The following is a 20,671-nucleotide window of genomic DNA, read 5'->3' as shown; positions in this document are numbered from 1 at the left end:
GTCCTTAATTTCTTTATTTCTTCCTCGACCAAGTCATCATTGAGTAGAGCATTGTTCAGCTTCCATGCATATGTGGATAATCTGTCGTTTTTGTTGTTATTGAAGACCAGCCTTAGTCCATGGTGATCTGATAGGATGCATGGGTTTATTTCAATCTTCTTGTATCTCTTAAGACCTGTTTTGTGACCGATTATATCGTTAATTTTGGAGAAGGTACCGAGAGGTGCTGAGAAGAAGGTATATTTCTTTTTGTTTTAGGATCAAATGTTGTATAAATATCTGTTAAGTCCAATTCGTTCATAATTTATGTTAGTTTCTCTTTCTCTCTCCATGATCTGTCCATTGATGAGAGTGGGGTGTTGAAATCTACTATTATTGTGTGAGGTGCAATGTGTGCTTTGAGCTTTAATAAGGTTTCTTTTATGAATGTAGGTACCTTTCTATTTGGAGAGTAGATATTTAGAATTGAGAAGTCATCTTGGTGTATTTTTCCTTTCCTGAATATGAAGTGTCCTTCCTTATCTTTTTTGATGACGTTTGGTTGAACGTCAATTTTATTCGATGTTAGAATGGCTACTCCAGCTTGTTTCTTGGGACCATTTGCTTGGAAAGTTGTTTTTCAGCCTTTTACTGTCTGTTTGTGTCTGTTTTTGTCTCTGAGGTGTGTTTCCTGTATGCAGCAAACCGCTTTGTCCTCATTACACATCCCGTCTGTTAGTCTGTCTTTTTATTGGGGAGCTGAATCTATTGATGTTAACAGATATTAAGGAATAGCGATTGCTGCTTCCTGTTATTTTTGTTGTTAGAGGTGGAATTATGTTTGTGTGTCTCTCTTCCTTTGGTGTTGTTGCAAGGAGATTACTTTTCTAGGGTGTAGTTTCCATCTTGTGTTGTAGTTTTCCATCTATTATCACTTTTAGGGCTTGATTTGTAAAAAGATATTGTGTAAATTTGGTTTTGTCATGGAATATCTTGGTTTCTTCCTCTATGTTAATTGAGAGTTTTGCTGGATACAGTAACCTGGGCTGGCTTTCACAGTCTCTGGTGAGAAGTCTGGTGTAATTCTGATAGGTCTGCCTTTGTATTTTACTTGACCTTTTTCTCTTATTGCTCTTAAAAGTTTCTCTTCGTTTTGTGCATTTGGTGTTTTGACTAATATTTGAGAGGAGGAATTTCTTTTCTTATACAATCTATTTGGAGTTTTGTAGACTTGTTGTATGTCTATGTGCATCTCTTTCCTTAGGTCAGGGAAGTTTTCTTCTATAATTTTGTTGAAGGTATTTACTGGCCCTTTAAGTTGGGAGTCTTCACTCTTTTCTATGCCTATTATCCTTAGGTTTGATCTTCTCATTGTGTCCTGGATTTACTGGATGTTTTGTGCTAGGAGCTGTGTGCATTTTTACATTATCTTTGATGATTGTGTCGGTGTTTTCTATGGTATCTTCTGCCCCTGAGATTCTCTCTTCTATCTCTTGTATTCTGTTTGTGATGCTTGCATCTATGACTCCTTATCTTTTCCCTATGTTTTCTGTCTTCGGGGTTGTCTCCCTTTGTGCTTTCTTTATTGTTTCTATTTCCATTTTTAAATCCTGGACAGTTTTGTTCAGTTCCTTCACCCGTTCGGTTGTGTCTTTCTATAATTCTTTAAGGGATTTTTGTGTTTCCTCTTTAAGAGCTTCTACTTGTTTACTTGTGTTGTCCTGTATTTATTTAAGGGAGTTGTTTATGCCCTTCTTAAAGTCCTCCATCATCATCATAAAATGTGATTTTATAGCTAAGTCTTGCTTTTCCAATGTGTTTGGATATCCAGTATTTGCTTTTTTGGGAGGGCTGGGCTCTGATGATGCCAAGTAGTCTTGGTTTCTGTTGCTTAGATTCCTGCTTTTGCTTCTCACCATTGGGTTGTCTCTGCTGTTAGCTTGTCTTGCTGTCTCTGACAATGGCTAGACCCTCCTGTTGGCCTGTGTGTCAGCACTCCTATAGACCTGTTTGCTTTCAGCCGGATCTGGGAACAGAGAGCTCTGCTCTCAGGTGTGTAGGCATTCCTGTTTACTGGCTTTCAGTTCTCAGCACAGGCAGAAACCCAAAGGGTCCTGCCCCTGACTGTTCCTAAGTCCCTGTGCCCAGGGGGCACAGATGGTACTAGGTGATTTCCTCTTGTGTCAGGATTGTAGGTAGAAAGTAGTAGTCTCCTCTGAGTTCTCAGGATTGTCTGCACGTCCCAGGGTCCAGCTCTCTCCTCCACAGGATTTGGGTGCAGCAGCCATGTAACCTGTTCAGTTCAGTTCCGGGCGCAGGCCAGAACTTTACTTTAAAAAATATTTTAGCTGTGGATTAAACCTTTTTGCTCTCTTAATTTTATCTTGGGAATTCTTGTTTGAGGCTTAGCAAAAATCCAAAAGATGTGTATTTTTATGTGTGTGTTTGTATATGTTTTTACACCTAGAAAGTTCTATACTGCATACACTAAGCAAAAATTATGAAGTGAGCACTTTGAAAGTTCCAAATATAAATAAGGTTATTTTGTGTGTTATATTTACATAGGTGCATTGAGAAATTTTGTTGAAGTTAACTCTGGATTATAGAATTAAATCTCTCTGTGTAAAAGTTTCCACATCAGTGATGTAAATTTGCAGATTAATATTTGCTATAATATGATCATTTCTCAAAGCTTATGTATTTCAACAGCAGACCAACAATCCTGGGGGGAAATTACATGTGTACTAGAGAGGTATAGGCTTGTTTTTCTCGTTGTTACTCCCTGTGTAATATGTGTCACAAGAATGTACACAGTTGTAAAATGCTAAGTACATAGATAGTTTAAGCCATAGTCACATGACCATGTTGATACAGTAAGACAAAGTGTCATTAGGAGATTTTGCATTGTGCACACATAGAGTATTTGCATAGACAAAGGCAGCTAAACCACCTTCTGTCACTAAGTAGTGAATTTTAAATGTGTGTAGTTTGCATGCACTGGAATTTTATGTTATATGCAGCTGTGTAATAGGTTATATGCTAATAGTACATAGTTCTTATTGGCAGTTTTTAAACATTGAAGATTTAGAATTTGGGCAGAATTAATGGAAACAATTCCCCTAATAGGGGAAGTGTAATTGATTGAATTATTTTCAAATGTACTAACAGCTGTTGAAGAAAAATCTACATTGTATAGTCTGTCATGGACCAAGGACTTCTTACACTATATAATCTAGAAATGTTGGTCAGTAATCAAAAGAAGATTGCTATTCCTTGCACTCAGTTCTTTGCTTTGGTCTCCACTCAAGTCTGCCAGGATTCAAATGTAAACATCTTTAAAAAACAGAGAAACAGAAACACCACTACATGGACTAAAAGCTCTTTCATTCAGTGCCTTTCTATAAGTGGTTTGGTTATTATAATTTGTCCTGGGGCAGATTAAGACAATTTTTGGACACATGTATAGTGGTTTTATTGCATTTGCTTTTTCATGTTGTTTTTTACATGGATTTTCTCTTTTAGGGAACGGGTGGGTGGGTGGGCAAAAGCTTAAAAGAATGTCACTTTGTAACTGTCCTTAAATTCCATCCTCCTGCCTCATTCTCAAGATTGAGTGCTGGGTTTACAGGTATGACCACATCACTGGCATCAAATTGAGTTTTATATAGGATGTGTTTTATGTTTTACTCTTTCAGAATATAAAGCTGTTTGGCTGTGTGTATTAAATTACTACATATTCATAAATCAGGTTTCACAGTAGCTTCAAAGTCAAAGTTTATTTATTGGAAGTTCACATATTACAGCTTTCTTCTGTTTCTAAATGTTTGTGTCTCATTTTCTTCTCATTTTAAAATCCCATAGATACTATTTAAGAAAGTTCTAAAAGGAGAAGTAACCCCTGATCATCTTATAAGAATGAGTCCAGAAGAACTAGCCTCCAAAGAGTTAGCCGCGTGGAGACGGAGGGAAAACAGACACGTAAGGACATCTGGAACATTGTGTTCAGCTTGCCTATCACAGTCAGTCTATACAGAGTGCAGGTTAAACAGGCTGTCTCTCCCTTAATGCTGCATATTGTCTACCGTACCCCTGCTCTGCTCTCCCCTCTCCTCTCTCCCCTCCCCTTCTCCTTCCCCATCCCCTCCTTTCCCCTCCCCTTTCCTCCCCTCCCCTCTCCTCTGGCTGTGCCAGGTGATTTTCTTTCTTCAACATTCTGAGTTGTTGAGACTATTGGCATGTGCCATTTGACTTTTTTTTTGGATTCAGTTATTTTTATTTTATGTATGAGTGCCTTTCCTGTGTGTGTGTGTGTGTGTGTGTGTGTGTGTGTGCACATAGTATCAAAAAAGGGCATGTGTCTTAGGGTTTCTCTTGCTGCACTGAAACTCTAGTACCAGAGCAACCTGGGGAGGAAAGAGTTTCTTGGGTTTATATATCCTGAGTCTTGGGTTTATATATCTGTTGAGGGAAGCTAAGACAGGAACTCAAACAGGGCAGGAACCTGGAGGCAGGGGCCAGTGCAGAGGCCATGCAGTAGGGTTGCTTACTGGCTTGTTCCTTTGAGCTTGCTCAGCCTGCTGTCATATAGAACCCAGGAACTCCAGCCTAGGGGTGTCCCATGTTGTGTCCCTAACAATGAGTTGGCCCCACTCCCATTGATCACTAAGAAAATCCCTTGCAAACTTGTCTGCTTACAGCCTGTTCTTGTAGAAGCATTTTCTCAATTAGGGTCCCCCCATTTTCTCTTGGGTGACTGTAGTGTGTGTCAGATTGATATAAACTAGACATCACAGCTTTGGATCCCAGAAAACTGGAGTTACAAACAGCTGTGAACCTCCATGTAGGTCCTGGGAAAGTGAGCACATGTCTTTTGCAAGAACAACAAGTGCCCTTAACAAACTCTGGGCCTCTCCAGCCTCTGCTTCCTAAGTTCTTATATTTTATTGCCTTTCTTCATCTCTGCAGGGTTTTTTGTTTGTTTGTTAATCACCAAATTATAGAATTACTTTATGATTTGTTACTTGCAAATCAGAACAATTGGAAAATAAGCATTAACCAACGTGCTCTATAACCAGTTTGAATGCATTATCAATATTAACATTTTAATGAATCAGATTGTTCAATTTTAAAACTTTGTAAGACTTTAGAATTTTACTATCAAGATTCATGGGTCAAATCTCCGAAGAAAGTCAGGTGTTTTTAGAACTAATGTATTGAGAAGATATGTTTATGTGGTGCTGTATCAGATCGAACTGGAGTGTTATAATTTGTATACCATACGAAATTTTTAAAATAAAATTTCTCAAAGTCACAGGTGCCAAAAATTTTCAGTTGGGATTTATACTTGCAATACCTTTAAAATCAATCTTTAAAGATTAACTAAAAGTTTGCCTGCCTGCCTGCCATCTTTCCTCCCTCCTCCCCTCCCTCCCTCCCCTCCTCCTCCCTCCCTCCTTTTCCTTCCTCCCCCCTTCCTTCCTTCATTCATTCATTCATTCATTAGGAAAGATCTCACCATGTATAGCCCAGGCTATAGTCTCCTTGCTCAAATATTCCGAGTGCTAGATCAATGGCCACTTGCACCCCCATGCCTAGCAAGGTTGAGGGAATAGATGATGTGAGCTTTTGTTATCAGATATAACCATTAGCTCCCCGTTTTAGGAAATAATGATTATGTATGATTTTTATTGCCCTGCTCAATTTACATGATTCTTTTGTTCCTAGACTTTCACTTTCCTAGGCTTGAGGTGGTCTAAAGGTCCAGAGGCCTTCATGAAGTGTGTCATACTTTATTTATTTTTTTTTTTTACTTTGATTTCATATAATCTCACCTCCACTTTATTTCAAAAATAATGTTAACGTCATCTTTCCCTCCACACCCCAAATCTGCACTTGCCTTACCTAAGCTTTAAAATTGGCTGTGTTGCCTTGGAGACCATGTTTTACTTTTCTTTGTGTGATAAAGAGCCTTTACCCGCTGAACAACCTCACTAATCCTACTTGACTTTGTTAATGGATGTTTTATAACCGTCAAACAAGATGGATGGACAGACCTTTGCAGTCCTTATTCTTCTTTGCTCTAGTTAGCACATGCGTGTGTGAGTATGCATGCATGTGTGTGTGTATGCACAGTCTGCCCCACTCTGTCTCATACTCTTGTTATACTTGCTAACTTTAATATGTTGTCATTGAGTTTCTTTCTGTTAATTACCAGTGTTAACTGAACAGGCTCAGGAGACAGTAGATGGGGGTTACCTGTTTTTGTTCGTTTGTTCTAAGGTGACATTGGAGGGATACACTGGAACATAGACGAGGACTGCGAGTTAAATTCATTCTTGGATCCTTGCCTTGTGTTTCCCCACTCTGAGCATTGCCTCTCAGTTGCCTTCTTGCAGAATGTTAACATGAGCCTCTCATGGCTTAGGCATAGACCTGTCCAAACTTCTCAGGTTCTGTTGGGATTTTATATCAGAGAAAACTGAAAGTTAATTATAATTCTTTAGGTAAGTCCTCATTAATTAAGACACACACTTTAAATGTTTCCTTAAAATATTTTCTATTAGACCATAGAGATGATTGAGAAGGAACAGAGAGAAGTGGAAAGAAGACCAATCACGAAAATAACTCACAAAGGTGAGATAGAAATCGAGAGTGATGCCCCGATGAAAGAGCAGGAAGCAGCCATGGAGATCAGGTAGGAGCATGCTCCACAGCTCCAGATATGGAGGTGGACACAGCTTTGCTGGTGCTCTTAAAGCAGGACAGTGTTTAAAGTGGACTGCTTTACTGACTGGTTCTTAGGGCCTCACTTTTTCTCACAGTGCAGGTTGTCTGCACTTTAGGTGCCTGCTAAAAACTTGTTAGAATCCTGAGAGTATTCGATACAGTAATTCGTTGGGGCTTCATAAGTCGTATAATTCGAGAACTGTTGCAACTTTTCTTTAATTATATTAAGGTGTGTTTTCTCTTGTATAATAGAAAAATGAGAAATAAGTGGATGAGGGTGGAGACAGTCTACTTCAGGGTTCCTTGTTTACAAATACCAGTGGAAATACTGACTTGAAGTTTCAATAAAGCTTTGAAAAATGAGTTGAGTTTTTACTCCAAGCAACAAAGGCTAATTGTTTTGTTTTGTTGTTAAAGAAAGTAAAAACATTTTTTTGAATGTAATGGCTTGACTTTGACAAATTAACAGTTTGAGTTTTTAAAATTGCTGTCAAAATGTATCGGTTGAAACTCTTTTCATTTTCACTTATGTTAGGAACCTTCTTCAGCCAATAAGTCCTCGGAGAAGCCAGAAGCATCCGAGAAACAAAAAGAAGAGCTTGACTCCACATCCAAAGACACCACTAGTCAACATAGACAGCATCTTTTTGACCTGAACTGCAAAATATGCATAGGTTGGGAGCTTTGCTTTCTCTGGGGTTTGCTCACTGTTTAAGGGTGTTTTAGCACTCAGGTTTGTAGTCAGGGTAGGGGTTTATTCTCTGGTTTGGGTGGTGCAGCGCCATCCCACTCCTGCTGTTTGTGAGTGGATCCAGTTTATAAACTCAGACAAAGCCACGTGTGCAAGCTTTACCGTGTGCACAGGAATGGAGACAGAGCAGTTAGACTACTTGCCCATTCTCAGAACGTTTGAGGCTTTGTTTCCTTGTTTTCCCTTTTGGATATTATAGCCCCAAATTAGTGTCATTTTCTGTTTTACACTATTCAGGTTCAGTGACATGCGCTGTGCATTTATGGTTAGGAGTAGCATTTCAGAATACAGATTTCTTTTTACTGGTTGGAGCTTATCAATATTTTAGGAGAAAATTCATCAGGGAGTCAGATTTACTTTAGGTTCTTAAAATGTTTTTATTTTGGTCCTTTTTTTTGTTTTTGTTGTTGTTTTGTGATCGTTGTTGTTGAGAGGAGTTTCCTTGTGTAATATTTCTGGCTGTCCTAGAACTAACTTTGTAGACCAGACAGGCCTCAAACTCAGATCTACAGCCTCTGCCTCCACAGTGCTGGGATTAGAGGCTTAGGCCACACCGTCCCCCATTAGTGTGTTAACATTCTTTTCTTAGTTTTTCACTTCCGTAACTGATGATGAGCCCGGCAACTTCTCATCTCCTTGTGCTGTTTTCTGTTTAAACATCAGTGATAATTATACAATAGTTAAAGGGGACGTTAAGTCAGTCAGGTAGACCTTTTCACAGTATGAGAAAACTGCATTTCAGTTAGCTTAGGTCTCTGGGACAGAGGGTGGCATTGGTAAACTCTTTGGTTCTTAGAATAGGTGTACCAACTTGCTATGAGAAAAATCACAGGTGTGTATTACCCCAGGAAATATTTACTCAATAATTGAACCAAAGACATTTTATCACTTTTGAAAGTAAAAATGCAGGAAAGTTTTAACATTGCAGGTAACAAGTTTATTTGGTATTTTTGGCTTCAGGTCGAATGGCACCGCCTGTAGATGATCTTTCTCCCAAAACCGTGAAGGTTGTTGTGGGCGGCGCCCGGAAACACTCCGACAACGAGGCGGAAAGTATAGCGGATGCATTGTCTTCAACGACAAATATTCTGGCCTCTGAATTCTTTGAGGAGGAGAAACAAGAATCTCCCAAATCAACATTCTCTCCCACTCCACGGTAGCTGTCTCTCAGTCGCACTTCTGTAACAATTGTTGCTTCATTGTTCTTACAGATGTACAAACACAGAAAGTTATTACGTATACCACAGGCCAATTGAAATAAATGAACAGGACTTCAGAGGTTGATTTATTTTGAATGGATTTTAGATTTAAGAGATTTGAGAGTGTGAAGTAATGACTTTCAGACTCTTAACTGTGGGCTGAAAGGTGGGTCAGCAGTTAAGAGCACTGGCGACTCTTGCAGAGGACCTGGCTTGCATTGCCAGCGCCCTCAAGGCAGATAGTCATCATCCATGACTACAGTTCCAAAGGATGGAGCTCCCTCTGGTTTCCATGGACATGCAAAAGGCACACGGAAACACAGGCAAAACTCCGCAAAGGTGAAATGATGTGAGCACATCGTTAGAACAGATCAGAAACACGTGGTTGGAACACACTGATCTCAAGAAGTAGGGAATAGAGCCTTGTTCCGTGCGTGCACACCTTTGCATCTTAGTCTACCTCCAACCAGTTCAGAAGGATGTCGTTGTAAGGCATGACTGTGTGGTTGTGATCGTAAAGTTATACATTGAAAGTGCAAACTTTTCATTGAGTTCATTTGAGTTGAGTAAGCAATTCAATTAAATAGCTTTCAAACTTTTAAAATTAAATTTAAAAATTAAAACAAACAATTAAAATAAAATAGCTTTTATTTTTATTGCCATTTATTGATACTCATTTTTATTGTCTTTTTTGGACATAAAATACTTTTAATGATTATAGAAAGTGGACTCATTCATGGATATTTTATTACATTTATTTGTGTGTGTATATGTGCTGCAGTACTCATGTGGAGGTTTGAAGATAACTTTGTGGAGTTATTCCCTCTTTCCACCTTTATGTGGCCTCCAGGGATTGAGCCCAGGCCCTTAGGAGCAGGGCCAAATGTCTTTCCCGCTGCGCCGTCTGGCTGGCAAGGTTGCTGACTTTAGTATCCCTTTCTAGTCCAGAGATGCCTGGAACTGTGGAGGTTGAGTCAACCTTCCTGGCTCGATTGAACTTCATCTGGAAAGGTTTTATCAATATGCCATCTGTGGCGAAGTTCGTTACCAAAGCCTACCCAGTGTCTGGATCCCCTGAGTACTTGACAGAGGTACTGGGAACTTTTCTGCCTTGCCTTGCTTGGGTGTGCATGTGTTTCTGAGAACAGTAGGCAGGGGGACATGCTGTTAATAATAATTTAAAGACTCTTTTAACCCATATATTACATAAAGTGCTGGCAAATTTATATATAAATTTATATATAAAAAAAGTATTTAATTGTTAAAGGGAATTCCTATACTGTTCATGTATCTTTCACTGCAGTGATACCTGTGATCAGTTAACTAAAAGATTAACAGCAGTAGCAAAATACTGTGGGTAGTGAACAAATGACATTTAAACGTCATAGACGGTAAAGCCAGTATACATGAGCTGTATACATTATTCTTGTGGATGTGATCCATTTTTTTTTTTTTTTTTCGTTTATTCTAAGACAAGAGTTGTTGTAAATCTCATTCCCTCTAATGGTAAGGTGAGTTTTCCTTTGATTAGGCTAAATTTTTCTTCAGCCTCACCTTCTTCCTCTCTCCTTGTGATCTTGGTGTGCAGCCCGGGGGCCTGGCGTGCACACAGCAAACCTTCTGCCACTGAGCCATGGTCCTCAACATCCCATTGTTCCAAGTTACTACACAGTGTTGCTCTTGTGCAAGTTACATGGGCAGTAATGTTTTAGGAATGTGAATATACCTAGAGAAAAGTTAAATGGGCTACTAGTGGTCTTTTGGAGGGTAAAAAAAAAATAACTCTTTTAGAATTTTTATTTTTTCTTTCGATCATTTTGAAGCTAATTCTTTTACATGATCCTGGTCTCTCAGACCCTTTTAAATTTGAATAAAGATATTTCTCAGTGCCATAGTTTCAGTGTGATTAGTTTCATGGACTTCATCTTTGACTTTTACTTTTATTACAGCTAAGATATCAAAATATTGAAAGCAACTAATGAGTTAAATAAACTTAATTCTACTTTTATGCTTTTCCTTGGTCTTCATAGGAAAAAAAGGAATATACTGAATAAAATTTAAACTTTTTGTGATTTACTATATCTATGTGTCAATATACATTTAGTGTTTATAGTTAAACCTTTTAAAACGGTATTGTTAGAGTTAATTTTCTCTTGAAGAATATACTTTGTAATTAAATTGCATAAAATTTGAACTTCAGCTATTAATAGTTAAGGATTCCTGAAAAAGCTTAAAAAAAGCACCAGGCATAGTGGCACACACTGCTAGTATGAGCTTCTGGCGACAGAGACAGGAGGATCTCTTACGAGTTTGAGGGCAGCCTAGTCTACATAGTGAGTTCCAGGACAGCAAGAGCTACATTTTGTGACCCTGTTTCAATAAAAGCAAAACAGAGTAATAATGCTGTCCACCGCCACAGCCCACCACTGAGGAGCAGAGAGCCCACCTCCGACTCTTTGAATTGTGTGCCTGTGTGCTGCTGGCCACGGGGTCCTTGTGCTTGTCTGTCTTGCCCTGGTATGATTTAGATTTTGATCTTAATCTTGTTTTTATTTTTATTCAAATAATTCTCAAAGCTAAACATGCATGGGACATGGCATTGTCATGAAGATGCTGTGCATTTGTTGATCACCTTTTCTTTTATCCCCAGGACCTACCAGATAGCATTCAAGTAGGTGGCAGGATATCGCCTCAGACTGTTTGGGATTATGTCGAAAAAATAAAAGCATCAGGCACCAAGGTGAGTAAACTCAATCATGCTAGTATGTGAAATGTTTTACAGAGTCAAACTACTTAAAGTCTCACACAGGGACCCAGTGTCTCTTATGAGCAGGCAACTAACACAAATTGGAAATGTATATAATCAATCGAGGAGGTAATGGGCCTGGGGAGGTGATAGGCAGCTCAGTTACTAAAGTGACTTACGCAGTTTGATCCCCAGCACACATGAAACATAGGACATGGAGGTGCACATTTATGATCTCAGCCCTGGGGAGACAGATATGTGAACCAAGCAAGCTAATTAGAGCTTAGGTCCCAGCAAGAGACTTATTTCTGGGCAGCTAAAAGTGTCGCTTTGGTTGACCTGTGGATTCTATATATGACTATACTAACTGAAGGGAAGTCATTTCTGCAAGCAGTGCGACCTGCCCTTGATCTCTGCCTTCTGGTCTGTGTTCTGGGCTTCTGTCAGCACTGTGGAAGGAACCATTAGAGTAGGTCTGAGGTTTACCTGTGTCAGACGTGGAGGCTTGGGGTTCTGCGCTTGCAGGGTCAGGTGGGAACCAGGCTGCTGCTTCCACACTACTGTTCCCAATAGTGCGTGCTTTCTTTCGTCAGGCACAGACGGTCACTGGTCACTCAGCAGTAGCAGATGGGAACCATGAGGGCTGCTCATCAGCTTTTTATTTTAAGGCAAACCCTAGAATTTACAGTTGTCTCTGGTTGAGCAGAGAGAATTGAGAGAATTAAGTCACACAGCTGTGTGCACCTGGGAAGAAAGCAGGCAGAGGGGCCATGTGCCGGCCAGAGGTTCCGGTCTGTTAGTAACAGGAAGGGAGGATTGTAAACGGCAGAGGGGCCGTGTGCCGGCCAGAGGTCCCGGTCTGTTAGTAACAGGAAGGGAAGATCGTAAACTGAGGTGGAACCTCTGCCCCCAACACTCGCGGAATAATGTAAATCCTTACAGGGTCTTCTTTCTCGTCAAGGGGGAAGAGTATTGAGGGAGGGTAAGCCTTTGTCTTACGAGATATTTAGGGTTGCTGTATAATAAAAAGTTTACTTATCTAAGTCTAAGTTACCTCGCTACTGTAGCTGACCTGCCTTCTGTGATCCTCGGAGGCCAGAAACTGCAGTCTCTGGCACTTAGCACCTCTTCCTCAAACAGAAGGATTAAGTGCACAGCCTTTGTACGGTCTCAGCAGGGACTGCTGGACTATAGCCGGCAGCCTGCTTGTCTGCAAAGGACACTTGGAAAGCAATTTTAGAGTTTATTACTAAGTTGTAAAAAGTTTCCTGTGAAAGCTGTCTAAGGGGGAAAACAGAAAGATCCTAAGTGGGGAAAAAGGGGAAAATTCTTTGAAGGAAAAGTTCCTTCTCTAGCTCTTCTCTACTCTTTTTGTCCTCAGTACTTATACATCTTTCAGAATACATGATCACATGTTACAAAGTTCATCGGAAGTTCACATAACAAAATCAAATCATAAATTGAAATAGAAGTTTATAACACAGAATGTTTACATGCATTAGGAGTAATTATCTGGCTAAACATCCATCCATCACCTGTCACAGGTTCATTGAAAAGTCAAAAACCATAAGTTATTAGTGAAGTTTTATATAGATAAACCCAGTCAATATTTTATCTTTTGTCATAGCACCTATAATAAATCATTAATTCTCTTTTTATGACCTTAGTTGTTAATTAATTATTTTACAACCTATTGGAACGTGCTCTGAGTAGGAGAAAGTCTGGTTAACTGGTGACACGTGGGAGACTGGCAGAGTTCTCATTGCAGTTTTGACAATCAGAAGAGACCTAATAGCAGTCCCACTATGAAAGAGCCTAATAATCACTGATATAATTTTAGGAATTCTTTTTTTTTTTAAGATTTTTTTTTTTTTATTTACTCTATGTATGTGAGTGTACTGCTGCTGTCTTCAGACACACCAGAAGAGGGCATCAGATCCTCATTACAGATGATTGTGAGCCACCATGTGGTTGCTGGGAAGTGAACATAGGACCTCTGGAAGAGCAGTCAGTGTTCTTAACCGCTGAGCTATCTCTCCAGCAATTTTAGGAATTCTTGTAGGACCATCATTAAGACTTAAGTCATCTATTTGTCTATATAGCATCACTACAAGACAGTACATCTCCTGCAGAGATCTGCTCCAAAGGGGTAATCTAATACCTCGTGATTGTTGTATATGTTTGATGATGATGATGATGATGATGATGATGATGATGATGATGATGATGATGATGATGATGATGATGGGAAAAGCATATTAATAGCAGGGATCTTTCCTAAAATGAATTCTCTTAGGCTTTGGCTATAAGAGTAAATCTGTTTCAGATTAATCCACAGCAGACCGTCTCAAGAAGATCACCTGCTAGCTATTAGCTTGACCTATTATGGCTCCTGACAAGAAGGATTTTTTTTTTCCAATATAGACTTTTAAATTGATATAGTGTTAACAGTTTATTGAAGTAGTTAAAAGGTTACTGAACTTGGAAGGTAGGGACAGGCAGACCTCTTGAGGCCAGCCTGGTTTATATGACCAAAAAATAAGTACTACATTGGTTGCTATTACTTCTCTCTGTGTAGGTGTCTATGTCTCTCTCTCTCTCTCTCTCTCTCTCTCTCTCTCTCTCTCTCTCTCTCTCTGTGTGTGTGTGTGTGTGTGTGTGTGTGTGTGTGTGTGTGTGTGTACATATTACTGTCCCAGTACTTTATAGCATACCTTCAGCTTGAAATGATTTAAACACAATAGTAGTAGGCTTTGGATATATTAGTAATGTGATATTACTTAGACAGTTTGGATATCCCTTATCCAAACTGCTTGTGATCAAAAATATTTCAGATTTTGGGCTTTTTTGAATTTTGGAATGTTAGCACATACATAAGATGCTAGCATGAGAATGGTGATTCAAGTATAATTTTGAAATGATTTATGGATTACATAAGCCTTATAAACATAGACTAACAGTAATTTCATACAAAAGTTTTCGAGGTACCTGTGTTTTGATTGCATCCTATCACTTGAAGACAGGTGTGGAATTTTCTAAATGTTGACCTCTCCAGTTTCAAAGTTGAGAGCTTTTAATAACCTGTTTATAATTCTAGGAAGCCAAGCCACAGCTTAGCTCACTAGTATTTTTCTTCTTGTCAGTTGAGACTTCATAGTGAAGTAGGCCTTTTCCATTTTGACTGAATACCTTTAAGAAGAAACCTCCATTCCTGAAGTAATACCAAATTATGATTATCTTTTTATTTGAAATAAAGCCAAGAACCCCAGAGATAGGCAACAAAATTCTTGAGTTAGCCAATCACCTTAAAAACTTAGGATTTGTTATGTGTTTGTTTTTAGAGTCTTATCAAAACCAAAACTTAAAATTAGATGAATACTAATTAATAAACTAATAAAAATAAAGCTGCATTTTAGGTTACTATTTTAAGCAATTGTTTGTTTTTCTCTTGAATAGGAAATCTGTGTGGTTCGTTTCACACCAGTAACTGAAGAAGATCAGATTTCTTACACTTTGCTGTTTGCGTACTTCAGTAGCAGAAAGCGCTATGGTGTGGCCGCTAACAACATGAAGCAGGTTAAAGATATGTACCTTATTCCACTGGGCGCTGCAGATAAAATTCCACACCCTCTCGTGCCTTTTGATGGACCTGGTAGGTACACGTTTCGGTAATAGAATGAGCTTGAAATAAAGTGGGAGGGGTAGGTCCAAAATAGAAGGAATGGTTGCTTTCTGTCTTAGGATCCAAACCGTTAGAGATGGCATGAGTGGGCCAGCCACCATGCGATGGCTTGTACTGAAGTGCTTGTCAGAGCTCTGAAATGATGGGAAAGCACCACTGGTTTATGGCTCTCATGTTTGTTTGCTTTCTCCAGGGCTTGAGCTGCACAGACCTAATCTGTTGTTGGGTCTGATTATTCGTCAGAAGCTGAAGCGGCAGCACAGCGCTAGTGCGGGCCCCAGTCACGCAGCTGAGACTCCGGAGAGCGCCCCAATATCCTTGCCACCTGACAAAAAAGGTAGAATGGAGTCATCCACAGAGGAAGCAGCAGAGGAAGAGAGTGACTTTTTCAATTCCTTTACAACTGTGTTACACAAGCAGAGAAACAAGCCCCCTCAGCTTCCTCAGGAAGACCTGCCAACTGCAGCTGAACCTCTAATGGAAGTCACCAAGCAGGAGCCACCAAAACCCTTAAGGTTCCTTCCTGGGGTCCTGATTGGCTGGGAAAATCAACCTTCTACTCTGGAGTTAGCAAATAAACCTCTTCCTGTGGATGACATACTCCAAAGCCTGTTGGGCACCACTGGTCAGGTTTATGAGCAGGCTCAGCCAGTTGTAGAGCAAAGCACTCTTAAAGAAATTCCTTTTATAAATGATCAAACTACCCCAAAAGTAGAGAAAATAGATAAAGTGGAAGTGACTGAAGGTGAAGCCAAGGAGATAAAAGTTAAAGCAGAAAATGTTTCAGAGTCTACAGGTAAAAACTCAGGAGTAGAAGAAACGTCACTGGTAGGCTCCTCTTCCATTTCTCCAGGGCCTTTGGCAAGTCTTAGTCTGAGAGGGAAACCACCAGATGTCTCCACAGAAGCATTCTTAACTAATTTATCAATTCCTTCAAAACAAGAGGAAACTGTGGAAAACAAAGAGAGAACATTAAAAAGACCACTGCTCCAGGATCAAGAGAACAGTTCGCAAGATAATAGGACTTCAAGTAACTCTCCTTGCAGGCCTAGCACCGGAAAGGGAAGCGTAGATGGAACTGTGAGCTGCAGTGAGAATCTTGTTGCTAACACCAGGTCCCCACAGTTTATCAACCTGAAAAGGGATCCTCGGCAAGCAGCAGGACGGGGCCAGCAGACAGTTCCAGACAGCAAGGATGCAGAGAGCTGCAGAAACGGAGAACGGCATGCTGTGTCTGCTCCATCATGCAACAAAGAGCCCGTAGAACCCGTCAGTGGAGAGGGAAAGCCCTCTTCTCTGGAGAAGAGCTCGTGTGTAGAGCAGAATGATGATTCAGAGGCTGCGCCAAACTCATCCTCAGTAGAAAACTCAAATCCTTCACAAGCAGAACAAGCCAATCCTTTACAAGAGGATATTTTAACACAAAATATTGAAACCATCCACCCATTTAGAAGAGGATCAGCTACATCATCATCTCATTTTGAAGGTGGAAACACATGCCAGTCAGAATTTCCTTCTAAAAGCATCAACTTTACTCCCAGGAGTACCAGCCCCCGAGCGAGTACAAACTTTTCACCAATGAGGCCACAGCAGCCCAACCTCCAGCACCTCAAGTCTAGTCCTCCTGGATTCCCATTCCCAGGACCCCAGAATTTCCCTCCCCAAAGTGTGTTTGGATTCCCACCACATTTGCCACCTCCGTTACTTCCGCCTCCAGGCTTTGGCTTTCCTCAGAATCCCCCCATGGCTCCTTGGCCACCTGTTCACGTCCCGGGCCAACCACAGCGCATGATGGGGCCCCTTTCACAAGCATCAAGGTACATGGGACCACAAAATTTTTATCAGGTAAAAGATATTCGGAGACCAGAAAGGCGACATAGTGACCCATGGGGTAGGCAAGACCAACAGCAACCAGATAGGCCATTTAATAGGGGTAAAGGGGACCGTCAGAGATTTTACAGCGATTCGCACCACTTGAAAAGAGACCGTCATGACAAGGAATGGGAGCAAGAATCTGAAAGGCACAGGCACAGAGACAGAAGCCAAGAAAAGGACAGAGACAGGAAAAGCAAAGAGGAAGCACATAAAGATAAGGAGAGACCACGGTTATCACACAGCGATCGAGCAGCAGATGGCAAAGCCAACAGAGAGAGTAAGAGTGCAGACAAGAAACCGGACAGGCCTAAAGGTGAAGACCATGAAAAGGAGAAAGAGAGAGAGAAGAGCAAGCACAGAGAGGGGGAGAAGGACAGAGAGCGGTACCATAAAGACAGGGACCACACTGACAGGGCGAAGAGCAAAAGGTGAAACGCAAGGCTGCTTCAGCTTCATACTCAAAACTGTCCGTGTGTCTTTATAAGGTTGCCTGGTAGGCCTGTGCCGTCTTAGCCCTCGCTGTTGGAGGTGGGCAGAGCAGTAAACTGTGCTGGTGCGGAGTCCTGTGCACCAGTGCCCCCTTCACACCACTGTCCTACCTACAGGAATTTAATATTTTTAAAGTTTTACAATACTGTATGTATATTCAAAGATTTGTTTAATTAATATGCAATAAAGGCTTAGAAATTTTAGTTTTATTCCTTAATTGGTAAATATGGTTAACTATGAAATATATTTCCTGCCTCTAGTGAATGTCCTTTATATAATGACTAATTTGGAAGTAATCTGTGCTCTGTACATTTGTTTTCAATTGCACTGTTTTTAAAGAAAATGTAGAGGAGCGGCAAGAAAGCCAAGACTTCCCAGTCAGACCATCCTGACTTAGGGGCAGCTTTTGACTGTGAATCAAGAGCCCAGGGAGTCCATTTGTTGCTTTAATCTGTGCTCACTGAAGGCGGTGTGGTAGGCCATATCCCTTTCCTTTCTGCTCTTCAGAAACTTGAATACTTAAGCTTGTACATGATCTTGTGTTTTGCTATCCTTTTTACTGTAAAATGTAAATATTTTAAGGGATATTTTGATTCTAAATATGATAAAAGAATTTCTCACCTACTTTGTGTGTGTGATTTGAAATTCAATAGTAAAAGCGATTCTTCGAAGCTTCTTTTCCTTGAGACATTATTCTTTTACTCAGCCAAGAATATGTAGACAGACTGTCAGACATTCCTAAGCGAGGAGTGGTTGTTCTTACAGCTTACATGACTCACATCTACCGAGGCTAGTGTTTAGAACTGCAAGTAGGGAGCTTTGCAGTCAGCCATTTAGCTGCCATTATGTTTCTGAAAACTTATATATGATTAAACTTTGTTATACAGACTCAGTAGTCATTGTGAAACTGCAGACTTTTAAGTGAAATGTATTTTGATTTTTGATTATATTTTTTGGAAAATGATTTGTTTGTAGGGCAACTGTAAAATTGAGTATGCCAGTTTGACTTGAAATAGAAAACACACAAGACTTGTTCTTTCAGATCTAAACTTACTCACACCCTGAAATCCATCCTGTGCTGATGTTTAAAACCTAAAGCAATAGCTGCCGGCTGATGCTAACACTCCACAGCCAGACAGGAGCCACCAGTGTGCTTATCTACCTGTTCCATGAAGAATCCCGTAACGCCACAAAATTAAGAAAACCGTTTCTAAAGGAGGATTACCATGTTTTTGAAACCAGATTAACCTTCCCAAAGAAAATAGCAGTCAAACATTTTTATCTGAATTGCAAGGATTACAATATTTTTTTCCCGTCTTTGCCTCTGAAATTTATCATCATCATAAAAGTTCTAAAATGAAGTTTTTCCATTTAAATAAAGTATTTTTAATGTCTGGTCTCCTTTTATTTTGGAAGTTAACTTGTCAGGGAAAAGGAAGTCCTCAGTCCAGACCAGTCCCAAGTCTCATCATTGTTTCTGTGATTGTGAAGAAATGAGTTTCTTAGTCCATCTGTGTCAGTTAATCTACTTTTACTCATTTATGTGGTTTGTGAGTTGACCTACCCCCTGACTTGTTTTCTAAGCTACCAGTAAAAAAGTTAATGGGCTATGGGAACAGCTACAGAGAACTTCTAAGTACAAAGATGGGGTTGAACATGCGGTTCCTGAGAACTTTGAACTTCTTCTCAGCAAGCTAATGTAGACAGGGAGAGGAAGCCAGCTGTCTGGCCACACCTCTGTTCGTACACATTGGCCAGTGCATGTCAATCACTCCAGCATGACCTCTCCAGTGCTCAGGTTTGTGGCTGCTGTGCTGCATCCACAGCAGTTCATTGTAGCTCTCCAGATGGAAATTCTATACTCCTCTAGCAGGGAGGTAGCCATTGGCTGTACCCCTTTTTGGGAGTCTAGATATATTAGGGTTATTTCCTAGAGGAATAGGACTTATGGAACATACGATTTATTAGGATGGCTTATAGGCTGGTCTAGCAAATTCAACAATGGCCATCTACCAATGGAAGGTCCAAGAATCCAGTAATTGTTCAGCTATCTCAGCTGGTCTTCAGTAGATGTCAGAATTGACAGAGAAGTGGGGTTTAGTGCTAATGAAGGATTTCGGTGACCAATGAGAGTAAGTGTGCCTAAAGGGAGCTATAAAAAGGCTGCCATCCAAAGGTGTGGCACCTCAAAAGGTCCCCTTCCCCCCAAAAGGGTGTCTTAACGCTTCAGTTTAAGAGAAGACCCCTCACAGGTGAATCCAGCCATGTGGGCGCTGTGCTATCTGAAAGTCCGCCAAATGGAAGCCATTGGCGACCTCACTTCTCTGCTATACAACCTGACATTGACAGGTATGGCAAGGATTAAGATGTAGGTAGACATCTTCGAGGGTGGGGAACCATTCTACCTGGGCTTAATACATGGTAAAGTAGTTGAATTGTTAGCCTCCTGGAAATAGAGAATGAGATCATTGGAAATGCCAACAATATAGAAGATGTTGAGTTCCTGTGTTTTTCCTGCTTTCAAAGCACATAGCACCATTGAGCACATGGTGGGAAATAGCAGAAAAGCTCACAGTTCGTTACGTGATATGTACAGAGTTTTAAAGTGCTCTCGTCAAGCCACCTCCAGGAATCTCTAGGAAGCTTATATACCTGCTCTGTGTGGTGCTTGGAGTTAATAACTGAGGGTCACGGGCAGTTCCCGAACTGGAGGAGCTTGCCCCATGGTGAGAGGCAGTGAGACTGCAGCTGAAAGGAGTATGTTGAGGTCAGCAAAGCTAAGTGATGAACTTTACTTCCCCCACTCCACCCCCATGCTGTGGATTGAAGCCAGGGCCTTGTCCATGCTAGGCAAGGCCCTCTTTGGTAATTTTTAATTTTAATAATAGCCCATTTAGATATTAACAGAGCATTTGTGTGAGGGTGTAACTTGGTAATTTTTTTTAACATAATATGTATAATTCCCAGTACCACATAAACCAGACAAGGAGATGCCCCATCTTAATCTAAGCAATGTGGAGTGGAAGCAGCTACGTGGTGAGTTCTAGGCCAGCTGGATACATGAGACTGTCTCACATTAGAAAAGAACAGGAAAAGTTGTGTCCATGGTAAGTTTAGTAAGAATGCTACTGGTTTTGTAAAAATACTTTGTGCAAAGTGCTTATACAATGTATTTTTTCATAACCATCCATCAACTCCCTCTCCTTAGCTCTCAGCATCCATGT

General features: G+C 40.4%; 1 protein-coding gene across 1 annotated transcript in view; it reads left to right on the top strand.

Annotated features, from left to right (window-relative positions):
* Positions 1-18,841, top strand: part of Phf3 (PHD finger protein 3) — a 69,638-nt gene extending 50,797 nt beyond the window's left edge. Inside the window, exons 8-16 of the mRNA XM_032899720.1 lie at positions 3,841-3,957; positions 6,543-6,673; positions 6,844-6,934; positions 7,241-7,379; positions 8,417-8,612; positions 9,599-9,746; positions 11,306-11,395; positions 14,858-15,053; positions 15,277-18,841. Coding sequence (XP_032755611.1) covers positions 3,841-3,957; positions 6,543-6,673; positions 6,844-6,934; positions 7,241-7,379; positions 8,417-8,612; positions 9,599-9,746; positions 11,306-11,395; positions 14,858-15,053; positions 15,277-17,390 — 3,222 coding nt within the window. The 3' untranslated portion in view covers positions 17,391-18,841. The remainder of the gene's footprint in view (positions 1-3,840; positions 3,958-6,542; positions 6,674-6,843; positions 6,935-7,240; positions 7,380-8,416; positions 8,613-9,598; positions 9,747-11,305; positions 11,396-14,857; positions 15,054-15,276) is intronic.
* Positions 18,842-20,671: the final 1,830 nt, after the last annotated feature.

The sequence above is a fragment of the Rattus rattus genome, chromosome 4, assembly GCF_011064425.1.
Source record: "Rattus rattus isolate New Zealand chromosome 4, Rrattus_CSIRO_v1, whole genome shotgun sequence".
NCBI lineage: Eukaryota > Metazoa > Chordata > Mammalia > Rodentia > Muridae > Rattus > Rattus rattus.
This window is presented reverse-complemented; position numbering and strand designations above follow the sequence as displayed.